Source organism: Palaemon carinicauda, chromosome 1, assembly GCF_036898095.1.
Source record: "Palaemon carinicauda isolate YSFRI2023 chromosome 1, ASM3689809v2, whole genome shotgun sequence".
NCBI lineage: Eukaryota > Metazoa > Arthropoda > Malacostraca > Decapoda > Palaemonidae > Palaemon > Palaemon carinicauda.
In genome coordinates, this window is record NC_090725.1 from 159,868,618 (window position 1) to 159,890,199 (window position 21,582).

General features: G+C 42.5%; 1 protein-coding gene across 5 annotated transcripts in view; it reads left to right on the forward strand.

The window, feature by feature from the left end:
* Ugalt (UDP-galactose transporter) overlaps positions 1–21,582 on the forward strand; it is a 319,869-nt gene that overhangs the window by 71,769 nt on the left and 226,518 nt on the right. For all 5 annotated transcript variants that reach the window (XM_068386151.1, XM_068386146.1, XM_068386161.1 and 2 more), the window contains exon 3: positions 3,581–3,700. In XM_068386151.1, the coding sequence (XP_068242252.1) occupies positions 3,581–3,700 (120 nt within the window). The remainder of the gene's footprint in view (positions 1–3,580; positions 3,701–21,582) is intronic.

A 21,582-nucleotide genomic window follows, 5' to 3' on the forward strand; every position in this document is an offset into this window, starting at 1 on the left:
AGATACTCCTCCATCCTTGGATGAAGCTTGTTCGAGACCAAGGACATGGAACGCACAGCTGAGAGGTGGAGGAAGTCTAGCCAAGACTCGCTCCTCCAGAGGGCCCACGCATCTCGGCCCTACAAGCCTCCAGCTCCGCAGCAATATCAACAGCAGCCTCGCAGGACACCGAAGCAGGCTCCGGCAGCTAAGACGAAGGTGCTAAGCCTCAGCCCTTTCCTGTCAAGGACAATAGGGGCGGTAAGTCCTCCAGGGGAGGCAAAACTTCTAGAGGGAGCGGCCGTGGCCGTAAACACTAGGAGTGGCAGTCCCCCCGCGTGTCCACCTGTGGGGGGATGCCTACAAAGTTGCGTGCACAGGTGGCAGCAACATGGGGCCGATTCTTGGACGGTCTCCGTGATCGGCCAAGGTTATCGCGTCCCATTCACGACATCTCAACCTCCCCTGACAGCGAATCCAGTGTCGTTGAGCTCTTATGCCATGGGCTCGGCAAAGGGGCTAGCCCTTCGGGCAGAAGTCGAGACCATGCTCAAGAAGGATGCTCTCCAGGAGGTCGTCGACGGTTCCCCAGGCTTCTTCAGTCGACTCTTTCTTGTAAAGAAGGCGTCTGGAGGCTGGAGACCCGTCATCGACCTCTCAGCTCTGAACAAGTTTGTCAAGCAAACTCCGTTCAGCATGGAGACAGCGGACACGGTCAGACTTGCAGTGAGACCACAAGACTTCATGTGCACACTGGATCTGAAGGACGCGTACTAACAGATCCCAATCCATCCGTCTTCCAGGAAGTACTTGAGATTCAGCCTAGACAGCAAGACCTATCAGTTCAAGGTACTGTGCTTCGGTCTCTCCACAGCACCTCAGGTATTCACCAGAGTGTTTACCCTGATTTCGTCATGGGCGCACAGGAACGGCATCCGTCTCCTCCGATATCTGGACGACTGGCTGATCCTAGCAGACTCGGAGTCGACCCTTCTTCGGCACCGAGACAGGCTTCTGGGACTTTGCCAAGATCTGGGGATCATGGTAAATCTCGAGAAGTCCTCCCTGCAGCCGTCCCAGCAACTGGTTTATCTAGGCATGTTATTAGACACCAATCTCCACAAAGCCTTTCCATCAGACGACAGGATAGCAATGCTGAGGAGGGTAACAGAACCCTTCCTCAGGCAGGAAGAGCTTCCAGCCCAATCATGGTTGCGTCTTTTAGGTCACCTAGCCTCCCTGGCCCGTCTGGTCCCGAACGGCCGTCTCAGGATGAGATCCCTGCAATGGCAGCTCAAGTCCCGGTGGAGTCAGGGCTCCAATTCCCCGGACTCTCTGGTCCCGATAGGACCCACGGAACAGGCGGACCTGCGGTGGTGGCTGATCGACGAGAACCTACGAAAGGGAATGGATCTTCTCGTCCTTCCCCCGGATTTGACGCTGTTTTCGGACGCGTCAAAAGAAGGGTGGGTGGCCCACATTCTGAACCAGAGGATCTCAGGCCTTTGGTCAGAATCAGAAAAGTACCTGCACATCAACCTGCTAGAGATGAAGGCCCTATTTCTGGCTCTTCAACAGTTCCAACGGACCCTGACGGGCCACTCCGTGGTGGTGATGAGCGACAACACCACGGTAGTGGCTTATATCTACAAGCAGGGAGGTACTTTTTCACAACAGCTATCCCATCTTGCGGTAGAGATTCTGAGGTGGACCGAAGTCCACTCGATAACACTATCAGCTCGCTTCATTCCTGGCAAGAGGAATGTGCTCTCCGACAGTGGTCTTTGGATCCTCAGATAGCCAACTAAGTCCTGACTTTGTGGGGTTCCCCGACGGTGGACCTGTTCGCGACAGCCTTGAATTTCAAGCTGCCTCTGTACTGCTCCCCAGTCCCGGACCCCAAGGCCCTCTGGCAAGATGCTTTCCAACAACGGTGGGACAACATCGACGTGTACGCCTTCCCACCGTTCTGTCTGATGAGAAGGGTGCTCAACAGGACCAGACTATCGGTCAACCTGTCTATGACTCTGATAGCTCCGCTATGGCATCACGCGGAATGGTTCCCGGACCTTCTGCAGCTCCTGACGGAGCTTCCGAGAGAACTTCCCCCACGACACGAGCTACTCAGACAACCACATTGCAACATCTTCCACAAAGCCGTAGCCTCGCTTCGGCTTCACGCATGGAGACTATCCAGCGTCTTCTCACGGAGAGAGGCTTTTCGCAACAGGTTGCGGAGAGAATGTCTCGTCACCTGCGAAAGTCCTCTGCGGGAGTCTACCAGGCGAAGTGGAGAGTCTTCTGTGGCTGGTGTCGTGGAAGGGGTATCTCTCCACTCGATGCCACTATTCCAGCAATAGCGGAGTTTCTCGTTTATTTGCGGGAGGAAATGCGCCTTTCGGTCTCGGCGGTGAAAGGCTATCGCTCAGCCTTAAGCCTGGCTTTTAGGCGGAAAGGAGTGGACATTTCTTCCTTGCTAGAACTCTCTCTACTCATACGTAGCTATGAGCTTACCTGCCCTCAGTCGGAAGTGAGACCTCCTCCATGGAACATGGTTCGGGTTTGCAGGGCTCCTAAGAGACCTCCCTTCGAACCATTACGCCAGGCCTCTGATCTCTACCTGACTTGGAAGACGGCTTTCCTACTCGCATTGGCCTCTGCCAAACGAGTTAGTGAACTTCATGGTCTCTCGTACGACATCGCCCATTCAAGGGGATGGGGGGAGGTAACGTTCAGGTTCGTCCCTGAGTTTGTTGCCAAGACTCAGAACCCTGGAGTGCCGGACCCACGGTTCGACTCCTTCAGGGTCACGAGTCTCCGTTCTGTAACAAGTGACCCAGACCATCTGCTATTATGCCCAGTGAGGAGTCTGAGGCGTTACTTGAAGAGGACAGCTGCAGTTCGTCCCCGCGTGCAAGCGTTGTTTGTAAGCACAGGAAGGACGAAGAGGAGGGTCACCAAGAACACCATCTCGGCTTGGATTCGAAGGGTCATCCACCACGCCTTGAATCCTGACCCTCCTCCGTCACGTCACCCTAGGGCACACGACGTCAGGGGCATCGCTACATCTCTGGCCTTCAAGAGAAACTTCTCTGTGACGCAGGTGCTACAAGCTGGGGTCTGGAAGCGTCAAACGACCTTCACAGCCCACTACCTGCAGGACGTGACCCACAGGAGCCTCGATACCTTTTCTATCGGCCCTGTGGTGGCTGCACAACAGCTGGTCTAACCTCAGGCTCCTTAATGGACAAGTAGCTTCAGAAGTAAATGACTAGAATCAATTTTAATTTATTTTAGTTTTTTTTTGGGGGGGGAAGGGTTTCTTCAACCAAATTGAAACTAATCAACCAATTGCCTTGGAATTTCTCCAGAATGATCACCTAATACATATATATGAACGGTATAAAAGTCATCAAATTCTGATTGAAAATTCATATATGGTGGTTGCCCCCCTTAACCAAATTCATACTTAAGTTAAAAGTCTCTGGTTTGTGTTGTTAGAAAAATACTAATTACTTTTAAAATTTGTGATATTATGAACATTTGTCTCTAATTTTTGTCCATCAGGTTGTCTTATTAATAGAAGGTTTTATATTTCCAGGTCAGTCAAGTTATCTGAAATATGTAAGTCTCGTGACTCTAACAGTGCAGAACTCAGCTGTAGCATTAAGTATGCGCTACGCTCGAACAAGAGCAGGAGACATGTTCATAGCGTCCACAGGTCAGTAGCTTAAGTTCCCTTACAAGTGCTTGAGAGAGAGAGAGAGAGAGAGAGAGAGAGAGAGAGAGAGAGTGAGTGAGTGAGTGAGTGAGTGAGTGAGTGAGTGAGTGAGTGAGTGAGTGAGTGAGTGAGTGTTAAAAAGAAGGTTATTCTCTATATCCATCTAATCGTTCTCTATCATCCCCAACTGTTCTATGCATTACAAAAATCCACGAGGAAGATAAAGAACAAACTGTAGGTGACAACACATTCCCTTGGAGTACTGCACAGTTCACTGGAAATTCATTTGATAAGACTCCATTGACATTAACTTTGCACTTGGTATGCTCATGAACAGACATAATAAAATTTACATATTTAAGAGGAATTCCATAATGAAGCAGGACCCTCCACAAAATTGGCCGGTGCACACTATCAATGGCTTTTTCATAGTCCATAAATACCATTAAAAGGGGATTTCTATATTCTACGCATTGCTGTAGAACATGTCTCAAAATGAAAATTTGGTCAGTGCAACTTCTACCTTTTCTAAATCCTGCTTGTTCACCTCTCAGCTTTTCATCAATCTTTCTCTATAGTCTCTTTGGAATAAGCATACTATATATTATCATACCTGGCATAATTGTTATGCCTATGTAATTATTGCAATCAGTCAGGACTTTTTTTGCTATTTTCACCAACACTCCTAACTCCCATCCATCAGGTTTTGCCTCTTCATGCTACGTTCTACAAAATAATCTTGTAAGTAGTCTGGGAGTCACTTCATTTTCGGCCAGTATCATCTTGGCAGTTATTCCATCGTATCCCTGGGCTTTCCATCTCTAGTTTTTTTAGGATAGCTTTGACTTCAAACACACTGAATTCATTCATGGGCATATCAAGGTCTTCATCAGCTTCAGGTATATCAATCAAATTATTCCCTTCATATCTCCTATTCATAACCTCACTAAAGTGTTCAACTCAACGTTGTCTTTCTTCATCTTCTGCTGCTATACCAGAACCATCTCTTTTTTTAGATAGGTATATGCTTCTTCCATGCCCCAGTCGAGATTTCCTTAATACTGTAATTCTATGAACAATTAAAATATATAAAGAAATATACATATATATATATATATATATATATTATATATATATATTATATATATATATATATATATATATGCATAGCTGCATACACATGCATATACACCCATTCATATACTTGCAGATATATGTATACATATATACTATATACACATTTGTGTCTTTATGTTCAATATAACCTTATTCATATAAATATACTTATACATATACATAAAACTAACGTACAAGTAACAGCAAAGGATGCGTGCATATGTATACACAATTGTACATATATGTGAATGATAGTGGAAATCAGAGATTAATGTCACATCAGTATCTAAAATAATTACAATGTGAGGTAGATAATTCTTGAGCAAGAGACTGGGTGCCACTAATGCAGGTAAGCTTTAAGAAAAGAAAATTTATGAACGTTGCAGATCGTTTTGCATATGAAGGCATTGAGTTTGTAAATTCCATGCCCTATATTTGAATTCTTATCAAAATTTCCTTCTATAAAACTGGACTTTATGATGTTTTTTTACAATAAATTATCAAAATGAATTAATTTCTTTCCACATGATCAATTAATAATGTAATTTTGATCTCTAACATGGACAAACATTATATTATTATCTTGAGCGTGTCTGAAAATTTTTCCTATTGTTAAATTCTCTTTTTGAGGGCTTCATCTCTTTGACTAATAAAAAATTCTTATGAATTACATGAAACAGAATATACACACCCTTTGGTGCTGTCTGTTATTGTTCTCAAATGTTACTTTTAGATTGAAATTTGTTAACAACTGCGGAAAATCTTTAAAAGTAATACTATATGGTAATACAAGTAAGTTTTTTGTATTATAGTTTTCTCTATAATTACTTTGATTGGAGTAGAAATACAAAAACGCAGATAACGGTTGGTTTCATGTACTGTATATGTTAAACTTGAATCTGTTCTTGCATCTATCTATATGGTAATCCAAGAATGTCCGTATCAGTATCAAAGATGTGTATATCATGTCTTATGTATTTCTTGTGAGACAATTTTTAAATTGATCTAAAAGGTGCAAAATAATTGGGTTATACTACTATCTTATCAAAAAGAAACATCATTGATGCCAGTTTTGTAAAAGAAAGTTTTGATAATAATTTGAATACAGGAAAAGGAATGTACAAACTCGATGCATTTATAAACAGAGATCTGCAAGCTTAAACAAATTTCAATTTCTTAGAGCAGACCTAACATTAGTGACATCTTGTTTCTTGCTTAAGAACTATGTACAATTATATATACATTAGCACATATGCTTTGCTGTTACTTTTGTGTATTTTATATATATATATATATATATATATACAGTAGGGTCCCGAATTAAGCGTGTTCGAATTACACGATTCCCCTTTTCCACGATCGCTATTTTTCAAAAATAAATTTTCTGTATCCACGAGGCTGTTCAAAGTTCGCGAGTCAAGCACTACAAAATGTATCAAATCTATAGTCTTTTTAAGTATATTGGTAGCCCTAAATACGGTGATTTATAATAAATGTTACAAAACAATATTAACATTACATTTCATTAACATAATTTCATGATGAATAGCCTATTTAAGGATAAAATTCCACAACAATGAAATCAACTGTTAACTGTGCGAGTCCAGCTGACAAAATGTAAACAGAAATGTGGTTACGTTCTCGGCAATCTTTATCTTTCTCCAACCTTACGATAATTGTAATGGTAGTGTTAATGATGGTATATTAAAGCATTATTTTTGTTTAGTACAGTATATTTAAAAGCCTTATTTTTCCCTCTGGGCGTTCAAGGTTTTCACGAGTAGACTGGGTTCGTTTATCGGCAGTGAATAGCCTAAACTTCGGTAACGAGTCGTCAATTTTTTGTCATATTTAAACAGTAGGCTATACATATGATTTGCAAACATTAGTTTTGTAGAGTAGACGGTAAAATAAAATCTAGAGAGAGAGAGAGAGAGAGAGAGAGAGAGAGAGAGATTTGATGGCAGAAATCTCTCTCTCTCTCTCTCTCTCTCTCTCTCTCGAGAGGAGAGAGAGAGAGAGAGAGAGAGAGAGAGATTTGATGGCAGAAATCTCTCTCTCTCTCTCTCTCTCTCTCTCTCTCTCTAGATTTTATTTTACCGTCTGCTCTACAAAACCAATGTTTGCAAATCAAATGTATACTGTTTAAAATATGACAAAATATTGACGACTCGTTACCGAAGTTTAGGCTATTCACTGCCGATAAACGATAACAAACCCTTTAATGCAAACTAACTGTATCCTTTGATATTCCTCTATATTTATCACGAATTCCTTCTATACCTCCTCAGACACTCTATTTCAAATATCTAAATTATTCTTATCACAACTAACACCATCTAATCATTTTCATTCCATTATATCTATTATTCCTCTGAATCTGATTCCCTTTCCTTATTCTGTTTATTCGATGGGATTCGTTTTTCCCTTTACCGTCTTTCAGAATCTATTTTTAGCCACTGGCAACCAAATCCCCCCTTCCCCCGTCTCCTACCGTCTCCCCTGCGAGTCCACCCAGCCTATCTCATCACTCCCCTGTTCTAGGTCTGTAACCTTCTGCGTCATAATATCTCTCTCTCTCTCTCTCCTCTCTCTCTCTCTCTCTCTCGTTATACAATACTTACAAATAGATGAAGAAACCAAAATCGGTTTTCTTGAAGTGTCAATTAAATACAAAACGAAAAAATTATACCGTGTATACATCCATTTCAATCATAGCTTAAAATACGGTAACCGATTTCGTCAGCAAACCACTATTTTTTAGGAAACACCATTCTATTCCAGAAAATTTTTACTCTTTAAATGTCAATTGCGCTATAATAAAACATGTACTTATGTTGTAAAATTCCGGGTGTGTTTTAAAAATCGAGTATTGCTAACTTATTTTTGTTTTACTTTTGGCTGTGATCACATCAGCTGATGTCTAGCTTCCGCGCGAATACAATAACAAAGAATTGTTTACACCATTTCTTAACTTATTCAAACCATCTATACAGTTAATATTACATAAACACCAATGTGTTATAACCTATCATATTTATTGTTTAGTACTTTAAAACCATCTCTCTCTCTCTCTCTCTCTCTCTCTCTCTCTCTCTCTCTCTCATCGAACGTTATAGCGGTAACCTAATTGTTCGGTGACTTTAAAAATAGGCCTAGTACTTTCTTCTTTACCTTTTTTGCATATGGATCCATAATTGAGGTGGGTACAAGTTGACTTATAACTGAAGTTAGGAAAAGTATTTTGGATATGGAAAGGACAATTATCTTTCGTAACAGTTTAGAATTATCGTAAGTTATCACTCTGTCATTAGCGGCAGTTTGCTATTGTGGATTAAACGCATAAGGAAAAAAAATTTCCAGCTTTGCTACGAATTTAGGAATTTATATGGATACGGTAAGTAAAATATTTGTAATAACATAATGTTTACTAAATGTTTGTAATATCATTAGTTATGACTTAGATCATGTGTGTTTAATGCATTCGTTTGTTTATTATGATCGAAGATGGAGCGTAAACAAATGGAAGGTTTCCGTTTCAGGCGGCATCATAAAGAAAAACATTTCATAAATGGCATTCATTTCATTTATTTGAAAGTTCTAATAAAAAAATAATTAGAACATTGGTAATAACAAATTCAACATATAATCTATACTTGGTAAAATTGCTGTCAATTCAAAAACACAGATGTATAAATGCGTCTGTTTCTTCGTTGTGATCAGAGTTAAACGTAAACAAAACATTGGTTGTCGTTTTCTATTCTGCTTTTTAGCGTGTTTAGGAAACGCATGATATAAAATCGCCTTTATTTTGATAATTCTGGATTTTCAATCATACAACAAGCTAGTCTATAGAGTGATGGTTTTGCTATTCATCAGTTGTATTATACAATAGATATGACAAACATTAAAATTTGTCTGTATTTTGGGTTGTGTTGTAACGGGAAATATATGGTGTTTACACCTATCCTGGTTATAATTTTAACCATTTTTCAAGTTATTAGAACTTTAAAGTATATTAAATGTTTTATTTATTTACAAAAACAATTTGATATTATAAAGAAATACAGTATAGTACAAAGAAAGTATTGGAAATGGGTAGTAAACACATTTGAATAGGCAAATTGCTGGTTGCCATAGCCACAATGGAAGTATTTCTGTTAGTTGTGTGTTTCGAAATTCGCGATTTTCCATTTACACGAGGTCATTAATCGACCAAATTCTCGCATAATTCGGGACCCTACTGTATATATATATATATATATATATATGTATGTATATATATATATCTATATATATATATATATATATATATTTTTTTTTTTTGGGGGGGGGGCTCAGGCCATGTCGTCCTGATGGAAGTTCCTATAGGGTAGCTTCCCTGGGTATATTTGACTACGGTGATATTCCCAGAGAATTTACCTTAAGGTATCCAGAATTCTAACTCCTGGAGCGAATATCCCTAAATAAATTTAACCAGGGATATAGCATAATATCAGAGGACGTATTCTTGACACGCCACATAGCAATCTACACCCCGAACAGAATTAACACTTCGAGGGGTCAAAGTGGCAAGAAAACGAAAAACGAGAATGAAAGGAGAGCCGCTAACAAGGCTCCTCTCCTATCTTGCTTCGAGTGCGTACATAGCACCGCTGACAGCGCCATCTGCATTCCTTTTTGCGTAGCTCAACAACTCTGTGTTTTCCCTGTGTTTACTCGTAAATCTTGGATTATTTCAACCTTATGATGCTTTCTCCAGCCTCTTCTGCCTCTGGAAAGTTGAGTATCATCTTTATTATGTATAAATGTAAGCTCTTGGTGTTTTTAAAATAATTCGATAGCGATATTTAGTTACAAGAGCTGTTGCCTACCAGTGGCGTCCTGGACACTGTCGCTCGCCATGCATGAGTCATTTAGTTTGTCAGAGCGGTGTTCCTGGCCCTTATGCTTTAATAATTTCAGCTATTTAGCTTTACATAGGAATTCTTTATATGATGCTATTAGTATTTCTGTTTCGGCGAATGAATTACCGATCCTAGCCTACGCTAGGCTTCGTAGCCTAGACGTTTGGCCCTAGTACTTTCATGCATGATATTCAGATTTCCGAGTGTTTTAAAATTTATTGAAGCTTTAGGCAGTTTTATACATACAGTGAACCCTCGTTTATCGTGGTAGATAGGTTCCAAACCTGGCCGCGATGGCTGAAAATCCGCGAAGTAGGGACACCATATTTACGTATTTATTTAACTGTATATTCAGACTTTTAAAACCTTCCCTTTACGTAGTACTGTTAACAAACTACCCTTTAATGTACAGAACACTTAATGCATGTACTACAGTACCCTAAACTAAAACAGGCACAAATATTAAAGGCGATTTTATATCATGCGTTTCCTAAACACGCCAAAAAGCAAGATAAAAAATAACAACCAATGTTTTGTTTACGTTTATCTCTGATCATAACGAAGAAACACGCATTTTCACATCTGTGTATAGGTTAGTTTTTGCATCGACAGCAATCTTACCAAGTATTGATTATATGTTGACTTTGTTATTACCAATGTTCTACTTAATTTTTCTTAGAACTTCCAAATAAATGAAATTAATGCCATTTATGTAATGTTTTTCTTTATGACGCCGCCTGAAATGGAAACTTTCCATTTGTTTACGCTCCATCTTCGATCATAATAAACAAACGAACGCATTAAACACACATGCTCAAAGTGATAACTAATGATATAACAAACATTTAGTAAACATTATGTTACAAATATTTTACTTATCGTATCCATATAAATTCCTAAATTCGTAGCAAAGCTGGAAACCTTTTTTTTCCTTATGCGTTTACTCCACAATAGCAAACTGCCGCTAATGACAGAATGAAAATTTACGATAATTTTAAACTGTTACGAAAGATAATTGTTCTTTCCATATCCAAAATACTTTTCCTAACTTCAGTTATAAGTCAACTTGTACCCACCTCACCATATGCAAAAAAGGTAAAAGAAGAAGAAATAGTGGGGCAGCATAGCTAACTTATTGTGCATTTTGTGATACAAGCACCAAATTTGGCACAAATGTACATTGACATATGGCGAACATTTTCAGATATTGAGCCACTTGGAATTCTCTATTAATTCTCTATTCTTGTCCGCCATTTGAAATCTACATTTGCGCTTATCTGTGGATCTAAAATTGCTATTGACTCGATTCTGGTGCCTAAATGTAGGTTTGAAGGGGGAAGGAATCCAATGGTTACAATCTGCATTGCGTATTTTTTACCACTGAGCCGCCATATTGGATTTCAAAATGGCCGCCTTTTAAAATCTTTATTTTTGATTATCAATGGGTCTAATGCTGCTTTTGACTCGATTCTGGTGTCTAACTGTACTAGATCATACCCACTATGGTAGGTGGATACCAGTGCACCTGAAGGACATGGCCGAGCTAACTACCAAACACCCAAACGTAGCCAGAAAATTCAGCGAAGGTCACTTCACAGTTAAAAAAACGCAGAGGGTGTTCTCTTCAATCCCGCCTGACCAGGCACGTGAGCAGAATAATGCCAGCATCAAAGGAGACGGTGGCGCAGTTGGGCTTACTGACAACCCTAGTGCCCTTCGTCGCTGGATGGTTGCAGGACCAGAAGTTGCTAGGGTGATCGAAGAATTCCAAGACGGGAACCAATACTGTAGACGGCAAACAACAGACACACTCCATCATGATCAGACTCCAAGTGTACAGGCCTCATTTGTGAGAGATGTCTGCTCTCTTGTTGGTGTAATAGAGGAGATGGGTAACCCATTCGAGGAGGAGAGCCAGGATCTAGTCATACTGGATTTAAAGGACATTGCAGGTCCTGCTGCCGTGGAGACTGTGATGAATGCCAAGAAGATTGGCCAAGAGCAGTTCGAGGCTTTCACCAGAGAGTGTCTGTTGGACAGAACAAAGGCAGTGGACGACCCCATACTTCGTAACAAGCTGAAAGTATTCAGCCCTTCAACTCCAAGAAGCCAGAGCAAAGGTCAGCAACAGCTCACCTCCGTCAAAAATGACCGTGAACTCTTCGCAAGCCTGTACATTGGCTGCCAGACGAGGGATGGAAACCTTGAGGAGTTCTTTCGTCATGAGAACCAGGCATGTCCTCCTGCATTGTCCGATGGTGGAAACCTCTTCACTGGTACCAAGAGTGATCTCATCACATGTTTGGAAGAAATCTTCGACGCTAAGACAGATACTCCTGTCACTACCTGTATAGTGCTTGATGGAGCAGCTATCGTCCAGATGCTGAAGCCGGCTGCATCAAAGACCTTTGAAGAGTACGCACATCATATCTTCATTCTGCTAAGCTGCAAACAGTGTCACGCCTGGATCTGATCTGGGATACTTACCTTGCTGATTCACTGAAAGGTAGTACACGTGCAAAGCGGGGACAGGGTGTGCGGAGACGTGTGGCGGCTGCCGCATCCATACCAGGAAACTGGCAGAACTTCCTACGAGTGGACAGCAACAAGACCGAGCTGTTTAAATTTCTCTCAACAGCTCTCTTGGAATGGTTTGACCAGGAGGACAAGCAACTCGTCATTACTGATGGAGAGGCAGTGCTCAGCAAGCCACTACTACCAGATCTGACTTCACTCAACCCATGCAACCATGAAGAGGCTGACAGTCGGATGTTGCTGCATGCATCTCATGCAGCTAAGCACGGACACCATTCAATAGTCATCCGGACTGTAGACACCGAAGTTGTGGTGCTGGCAGTATCCGTGGTACAGGAATTGCAACCAGAAGACAAACTATGGCTGGCATTCGGAACAGGCCGAAGTTTCCGATACCTAGCAGCACATGAAATAGCAGCTGCACTGGGACCAGAGAAGGCTCGTGCACTGCCAATGTTCCACGCTCTAACTGGATGCGATATTGTGTCAAGCTTTGCTAGACATGGCAAGAAGACCGCATGGGCAGTCTGGACTGTACTGCCAGAGTTAAGTAAGGCGCTGATGCAGCTGTCTTCCGCACCAAGTGACATACCAAATGATGCAATGTGCATCATCGAGAGGTTCGTGATCCTGTTGTATGATCGAACCTGCAAATGCACGGACATTGACAAGGCCAGGAGGAAATTCTTCGCAAGGAAGAACAATGTGCAGCTGATCCCTCCAACGAAGGCAGCTTTAGAGGAACATGTCAAGAGGGCAGTATATCAAGGTGGACATGTGTGGGGTCTGATACTGCTGCCAGCACCAGAACTCCCACCACCAACAAACTGGGGTTGGTCAATGACTGGAGGACAATACACACCATACTGGACCAGGCTACCTGAGGCAGCTCACACCTGCATTGAGCTGGTTTCTTGCAAGTGCCAGAAAAGGTGTGTGAGACGCTGCAAGTGAAAGAAGGCTGCCCTTAAGTGCACAGCCCTCTGTGTGTGTGAAGGGGACTGCACATGAAGATGAGTCCACAACATTCATTTACTTGTGGCAGTGCTGAACTGGTTAACATGAGATAGTTTATGTACACATATCTTCAGTACCGATGTATACCTAGCCTCAAATACAAGACCATTGTAGAATGTCAGTACACACCCAACCTTATATATTACACCATAGCATGTCAGAATTTTAACTAAGATATTTAAGACATGACCTAAGACATGTATCAAAATTATAAAATTCAAAATTAGTAGTTGAAGTAAGTCGATATTTATTTAGTTTTACAGGGAAAGTTAGTTTTGAGAAGTTTAGGTTGTTTTGTGTTAATGTTCACACTATTTTGTGGATATTCAGACGTAACCCCGAATTGATAATTTTGTGATATTGATTGAAGGAATGGTGAAAACTAATCATATATGAAAGGTGCCATATCAAACCTAGAACAACACAGAATCTAATCAATAACTCAAACAATTTTTACTTCACAGACTTTGAGTAAAATGTTGTCTTGTCAAAAATACATGATGATGAATATTCATCTCTCATGAATTAAGTGGAGTACTGTAATAAAGTATGTCATTTTGAAAAATGGATATTGTCATGTACTGTAAAAATATTTGACCCAGAGGTAATCGCACATGTAGAATTCAAGTGGCGGCCATTTTGAAATCCAATATGTTGGCTAATTTATAAAGATACACAATGCAGATTGTAACCATCGGATTCCTTTCCTCCCAAAACATACATTTGGACACCAGAATCGAGTCAATAGCAGCATTAGACCCAAAGATAATCGAAAATGTAGATTTCAAATGGCGGCCATTTTGAAATTCTATATGGCGGCTCATTGGTACAAAATATGCAATGCAGATTGTTACCATTAGATTCCTTGCCCCCCCCCCCAAAAAAAAAAAAAAAAAAAACATACATTTAGACACCAGAATCGAGTCAATAGCAGCATTAGACACAAAGATAATCGAAAATGTTGATTTCGAATGGCGGCCATTTTGAATTTCAATATGGCAGACATGAAGGGAGAATTCCGAGTGGCTCAATATCTGAAAATGTTCGCCATATATCAATGTACATTTGTGCCAAATTTGATGCTTGTATCACGAAATGCATGATCATTTTGAAATTTCGAGCTAAACCGCCCCACTAAAAGTACTAGGCCATTTTTAAAGTCATCGAAAAACGGATTTTGAGCGAAGCGAAAAATCTATTTGAGCCCAAAAAATTAAGTTACCGCTATTACGTTCGATGTGACAGAGAGAGAGAGAGAGAGAGAGAGAGAGAGAGAGAGAGAGAGAGAATGGTTTTAAATGTACTAAATAATAAATATGATAGGTTATAACACACTGGTGCTTATGTAATATTAACTGTATAGATGGTTTGAATAAGTTAAGAAATGGTGTACAGTAAACAATTCTTTGTTACTGTATTCGTACCGCGCATATTCTAGAGAGCAGAAGCTAGACATCAGCTGATGTGATCACAGAAAAAAGTAAAACAAAAAGAAGTCAAAAATACTCGATTTTTAAAACACACCCGAAATTTAAAAACATAAGTACATGTTTTATTATAGCGCAATTGACTATTTAAAGAGTAAAAGTTTTCTGGAATAGAATGGTGTTTCCTAAAAAATAGTAGTTTGCTGACAAAATCGGATGCCGTATTTTAAGCTATGATTGAAATGGATGTATACACGGTATAATTTTTTTGTTTTGTATTTAATTGACACTTTAAGAAAACCGATTTTGGTTTCTTCATCTATTTGTAATTATTGTATAACACGAGAGAGAGAGAGAGAGAGAGAGAGAGAGAGAGAGAGAGAGAGAGAATCAGCTGTTGTAATCGAATGCTGTGTTTTTGTTTCCTGTACCTCCTGAAGTGAGGAATTGATCGCCACAACTAACAATATTCATGTTAATTTTATTCTTAAACTCAAGTTGCCATATGTGAACTAAGGTTTTATTTCTTACGGAGAGAGAGAGAGAGAGAGAGAGAGACGAGAGAGAGAGAGAGAGAGAGAGAGAGAGAGAGAGAGTTGTTATAAATGTGATAAACAAAAAAATATGATAGGTTATAACACATTGGTGCTTATGTAATATCAACTGTATAGATGGTTTGAATAAGTTAAGAAATGGTATAAACAATACTTCGTACGCGCATATTCTTGAGACCGGCAGCTAGACGCCAGCTGATCTGATCACAGCCAAAAGTAAAACAAAAAGAAGTCAACAATACTCGATTTTTAAAACACACCCGAAATTTAAAAACAAAAGTACACGCTTTCTTAATGTGCAATTAACTATTTAAAGAGTAGCAATTTTCTAGAATAAAATGATGTTTCCCCCAAAAATAGTGGTTTGCTGATGAAATCGTATGCTGTATTTAATGAAAAAAGTCCGCGAAGTCGTGAATCCGCGATGGTCGAACCGCGGAGTAGCGAGGGCTCACTGTATAAGATATTGTTGATATTTCTTCCAAGATCGTATACGAGAGAGTTTCGGTGATTTAGGTAATTGATTCTCTTCGCACCTAGGCTAGTTGCCTATGGAGCCTTAGTATACTTTCGCACACTCCCCGGTTGCTCTTTTCTCCTCGGAGAATAAGCGCAATCCCTTTTCCCTCTTTTTAAGTCTTAGGCTTAACCCTAATGGTTTATCTGAATAAATATTTAGATATAACTATATTAGGGTGTTTCTGTTCTTTCCTGTTTCCAGAGAATCTGGCTTCAGGAGGGGGCAGGACATCAGAGTATTTAGTCTGGGTCTGTTTCTTTCTAGCATAGAGAATGAGATTCCTTTGCTAGGCCTAGGGCAGACACAGGAGGCTTAGCCTCCCTAGACCACTTCTGAAGGTTTCTGTACGAGATGATCCCTTCTTCTAGTGATCTAGCAGACTAGTCCAGTGTTGTTGTTCTTGGTTTGAAGAATAAGATTCTTCTTTCCCTCGTGAATAACAACACCAAACCTTGTTTTAATACTGAGGGAGATGGCAAGTATTGCCGGCTTCCCTCCCATGATTCCCCCTAGGCTAGGATGAGCTTTCTTGGCTGCGGAGTGATCTATTACTAAAGCAATGTTTGTCGGACCCTCTTCCCACCCTTCCGCCCCTTTCCTTAGTAATGGCCTAGTCATTACATCTCTTGGCCGTCGTTCTACATCTGTACCTAGTATAGGCTAAGATGTGGAGCTGACTCAGTCCCTTGCCGGCCGGCAAAGGCCTAACTTCTGTAGAGTGTTCCCCAGACCTCCCTTGGTCTCACATCCATGTCTGTCTGTGGAGCCAGGCGGCATTGGATAGAAGGAAGCCTGAATTTACATTCTCCCCTTCCTTATGTTCACTCTTTCTGGATGCCGGGCTATAAGGCAGTGCCGTCTTATATCCTTACATCCATTCTGTTTCTCTTCTAGTGTTTGTACCCTAGCCCGACTGCCGGCCTGAGTGGCCGGCAGCCGGGCAGGTGGAAGTTCTCTGGTTCTTTTCTACTGCCGGCCGGCATAGGTAGCATACCATTGCCGGCCGGCAACAGAAGCACACCATAAGATCTGCCGGCCGCTACGATTGGGGGCCGGCAGCCGGGTGCTAGCGTTTATGTTGTAGGCCGGCACACACATTTGAACCAGCGATCTTCCACCCAATAGTCTAAAGGTAGTATACCTTGGAACTAATTTAAGGTACGTGCCGGCCGGCACGTTATATTATATACAGAGCCAGTATTTTTACAGTATAGTATATACTGCATGGAGAAAACTATAGTATAGAATGTATTATAACACTAAGTTTTTCCAACATTCTTGTGTTGTCTTGTACAGCCTTTTGTGAAACCGTACAGATGAAGAAAGTGAGTTCTTTCTTTATTAACTATCCAGTATATTAAAATTATTTATATTGGTGTGAGCTACACCTACATTTTCCTTTGGAAATACCTTAATGGTTATTCCAGAATAAGAATAACCATAAAATTTTATTATCTGGAAGGTTACAGCAATTGACTGGGCAGGAAATACAAGTGTGTGTGTCTTTCCTTCTTTCCTTTCTAGCTTAGTTATTTTAAGCTATATATACTTTAACATTAGTTATCCAGTGATACGTTTTTCACTTGATACTCATGGAATTTCTTCTCTTTACAGGAGGACCATCCGAAGTGTGGAAGTTTGTTCTGCAACGTCCGCAGCAAGAACTTCTGCGGACATGATTTGTGCAGGAGGCACGCAGCATGCGTAGTCTCCAAAGGTGATCTCCGATATTGGGACCCTCAGGTATGTACAATATGCACTAACCTGATTACCGAGGCGTTTGACACCCCTAAGTCGGCGGAGTCAAGGGACGCAGCGAGGGAGAAGCTTTGAACCTGGGTGAGGGGCTTCCAGAAGAATACTTCTGGCCCCTATCTTCCAAGCGAGAAGATGAGGGCTTACCTTTTCCCCAAGGCATCAGCGGATGCAGTGATTCCCCAGCCTCAAGCGGAGATACCTCTGGTTCAGATTCCGGTGGATTCTGAAGTCTCGGACGCCCTACAAGACATCCAACTGGACGATAGGATGTCTGAGGTGTCTGAGTACACCGAAAAAGACCTTCTGGCAGAAGACCAGGAAGAGGAGCTGACCCAGGCTCCAGAGATTGAGGAGGAAGAATTCGACGAAGAGTCGGCTACTCTGGTTCAGGTCCCTGAACCTGTTCCCTCAACATCGTCTGCTATCCCAGAGGATCTGGGAAGGACTCTTTCTTCCATCATTGGAATGATCCAGCAGATGCAGAAAGAGAATAATGAGAAGGCAGCTGCAATGAAGTTGGAGATGCGAAGATTTGCAGCATCACGTGGGCCCCAGAAGAAGCTCAACGTAAAGGACCTTCCCTTGTGCTCGGATGCCAATCCTTGTAGGTATACCGAGCACATGCCTATGACGACAGGAAAGATCGTCATTTTGGAGAGATTGGGCTCAGTTCCCCTCGAGGAGGTGGAATTCTGGCCCAGCAAGGAGTCGTACCCGGACTGCTATGTCCGTCTTAGGAAGGAGCCAGCCTCAAAGGAAGAGACGGAGCCGAAGGAGGTCATAGTTTTTTACCACACTAAAGCACAAGCTTTACTGTCTAGCTCACTGAAGGAGAGGGGCTTCACAAACTCAAAGGTACCTGCTTTGAGTAAGAAGCATCCTTCCTTTGTGGCCTCTCCTACTAGAGCCTTTCCCTTTATGGAAAAGGGGTTTAAGGCTGTTCTGAAAGCGGTTGAGGCAGGTAAACCATGTCCCTCCTTGGAGGAGTGTAAACCTCTGTCCTTGGCCTTACCCATGAACCACAAAGACTGGAAGGACCTCCATCTTACCTTCTCAGTCGGGAAGTTGGAGGCCGATATTGCCGGACATCAGTTCGGTGAAGACCTCCCGAAGCTGTCTGATTTTCTCTTGCGTAGGGAGCAAGAGACAAAAGAAAGACTTGCCGCTTCAATATGTCTGCAAACGACTCTAGAGACGATGGCAAGTGACCCCAAGGCTCAAGAGATGTTTATGGTTGTGGCCAAAACACATCTGGCCACAGTGACGAAGGACCTTTACAGCTTCGTTAAAGCTAGGAGAGCTTGTAGGGAGTTCGTGTTCGCCTCGGCTACGGTGAGGCACGAGCCAAGGAAACTAATCTCCTCCAACATTTGGGGTAAAGACCTCTTCCCTAGTGAAGCGGTCAAAGAGGTAGTAGATAAGGCTGCCGCAGAAAATAGAAACCTTCTCCAGAAGTGGGGCCTATCTCTTAAATGAAAGTCTTCCCCGGATGAGGGTCCCCAACCAAAAAGGAAGATTAAGAAGCCTAGGCTACCCTCTCGGCCAGCCAAGCCATACAGACAGCAACAGCAGCAACTTCCTTTGACCGCGGTGCTCCAGATGATGGCACAACCCCCGACCACGTACCAGTGGGTACCCCAAGCCGTGACAACGCAGTCTACGGCATTTAACCCAGCATTTGAAGGGCAGTCTACTACCTTTCGTGCAAGAGCTAGAGGATCAGCCAGAGGTTCGTCTAGACGCCCCTCAAGGGGAAGGGGGTTCAGGGGAGGACGCAGTCAAGGAGGCAAGGCCTCAGGTCAACAGCAGCAGAAGTGAAATGCTTCCGGTAGGAGGGAGACTTCATCTTTTTCGGGATCGTTGGACCTTCGATCCCTGGGCCCACAGCCTAATCAAGAATGGACTGGGTTGGAGCTGGTACAGCACTCCACCTCTGTTCCCATAATTCTTCCAACACTCTACCCCCATTCTGGAAGAATACATTCGAGAACTCTTGGAGAAAAGAGTAATTCGAAGGGCAAAGTCCATCAAGTTCCAAGGAAGGCTGTTTTGTGTTCCAAAGAAGGACTCAGAGAAACTCAGAGTCATTCTGGACTTGTCGCCACTCAACAAGTTCATAGTGAACTACAAGTTCAAGATGCTAACACTGCAACACATAAGGACCTTACTACCCAAGCGGGTATTTACCGTCTCCTTAGACTTGTCAGATGCTTATTGGCACATTCCAATCAGTCGTCACCTCTCCTCCTACCTAGGATTCAAGCTACAACGAAGACTCTACGCCTTCAGAGCCATGCCATTCGGGCTAAACATAGCCCCAAGGATCTTCACGAAGCTTGCAAACGCAGCTCTCAAACAATTACGCCTAAAGGGAATCCAAGTAGTGGCCTACCTGGACGACTGGCTGGTGTGGGCAGCATCCGAGACAGAGTGCATGCAAGTTTCCCAACAGGTGATCCAGTTCCTGGAACATCTAGGTGTCAAGATCAACAGAAAAAAATCTCGGCTTTCTCCATCCCAAAAGTTTCAGTGGCTGGGAATCCACTGGGACTTACTGTCACACCAACTTTCCATCCCTGTAAAGAAGAGGAAGGAAATAGCAGGTTCTGTCAAGAGACTTCTGGATTCCAAAAGGATATCAAGACGCGAACAGGAGAGAGTGGTGGGCTCTCTCCAGTTTGCCTCAGTAACAGAGCCAGTGCTAAGAGCACAGCTAAAGGATGCAATCGGAGTTTGGAGAAAATATGCATCAAACGCGCGAAGACATCTGATAAGACCAATACCGACTCGTCAGCGAACGCTTCTCAAGCCGTGGTCCAAAGCCAAACAACTGAAGAAATCGGTGCTTCTCCAGCCACCTCCCCCCTCTATGACTATTCATACAGACGCCTCGAAGGAAGGATGGGGAGGTCATTCTCTCCGGAAGAAGGCCCAAGGAACCTGGTCCAACCCATTCAAGAAATTTCACATAAACTTTCTAGAAGCCATGGCAGTACTTCTTACATTGAAGAAAGTCTCCCCTCGCCACTCGATCCACATAAGACTGGTACTAGACAGCGAGGTGATAGTGAGATGCCTCAATCGACAAGGATCGAGGTCACCACATAACCAAGTGATGTTGGCCATCTTCCGGCTAGCGGAGAAGAAGAGATGGCACTTGTCAGCAGTTCACCTTCAAGGAGTCCGCAATGTGACGGCGGACGCTCTATCCAGGCTCACGCCGATAGAGTCAGAATGGTCCCTAGACGCAGGATCATTCTCTTTCATCTTGAGTCAAGTCCCAGGACTGCAGATAGACCTCTTTGCGACGAAAGACAACAAGAAGTTACCTCTCTACGTGTCCCCGTACGAGGTTCCCCTAGCGGAAGCAGTGGACGCTGTGTCCCTCGACTGGAACAGATGGTCCTGGATTTACCTCTTCCCTCCTCACAACCTATTGAGAGTCCTTGACAAACTGAGATCTTTCAAGGGAAAAGCGGCAGTAGTGGCTCACAAGTGGCTGAACAGCGTATGGTTCCCTCTGGCACTAGAACTACAGCTGTTTCTACCGCTACCGGATCCAGTTCTGACTCAGCGAGTTCAGAAGTCGACTGTCTGCGTTTCATCATAGAAAACCCGGAACCTGCAGCTCATGATTTTCTCTCCCTCGCAGTGAGAAAGCGTTTCGGGATATCAAGAGACAGTATAGACTTTTTAGAGGAATATAAGTCCAAATCCACCAGAAGACAATATGAGTCATCATGGAGGAAGTGGGTGTCCTTTGTCAAGGCGAAGAATCCACAAAAGATCTCGACAGACTTCCGCTTATCATTCTTCATTCACCTCCATGGTCAAGGTTTAGCAGCCAACACAATATCAACGTGTAAGTCCGCCTTGACAAGACCTATTCTATATGCCTTCCAGGTCGACCTCTCTAACGACATTTTTAACAAAATTCCGAAGGCCTGTGCTAGGCTCAGACCATCAGCACCTCCGAAACCCATTTCATGGTCTCTGGATAAGGTTCTTCATTTTGCTTCGCTAATGAACAATGAGGAGTGTGCTCTAA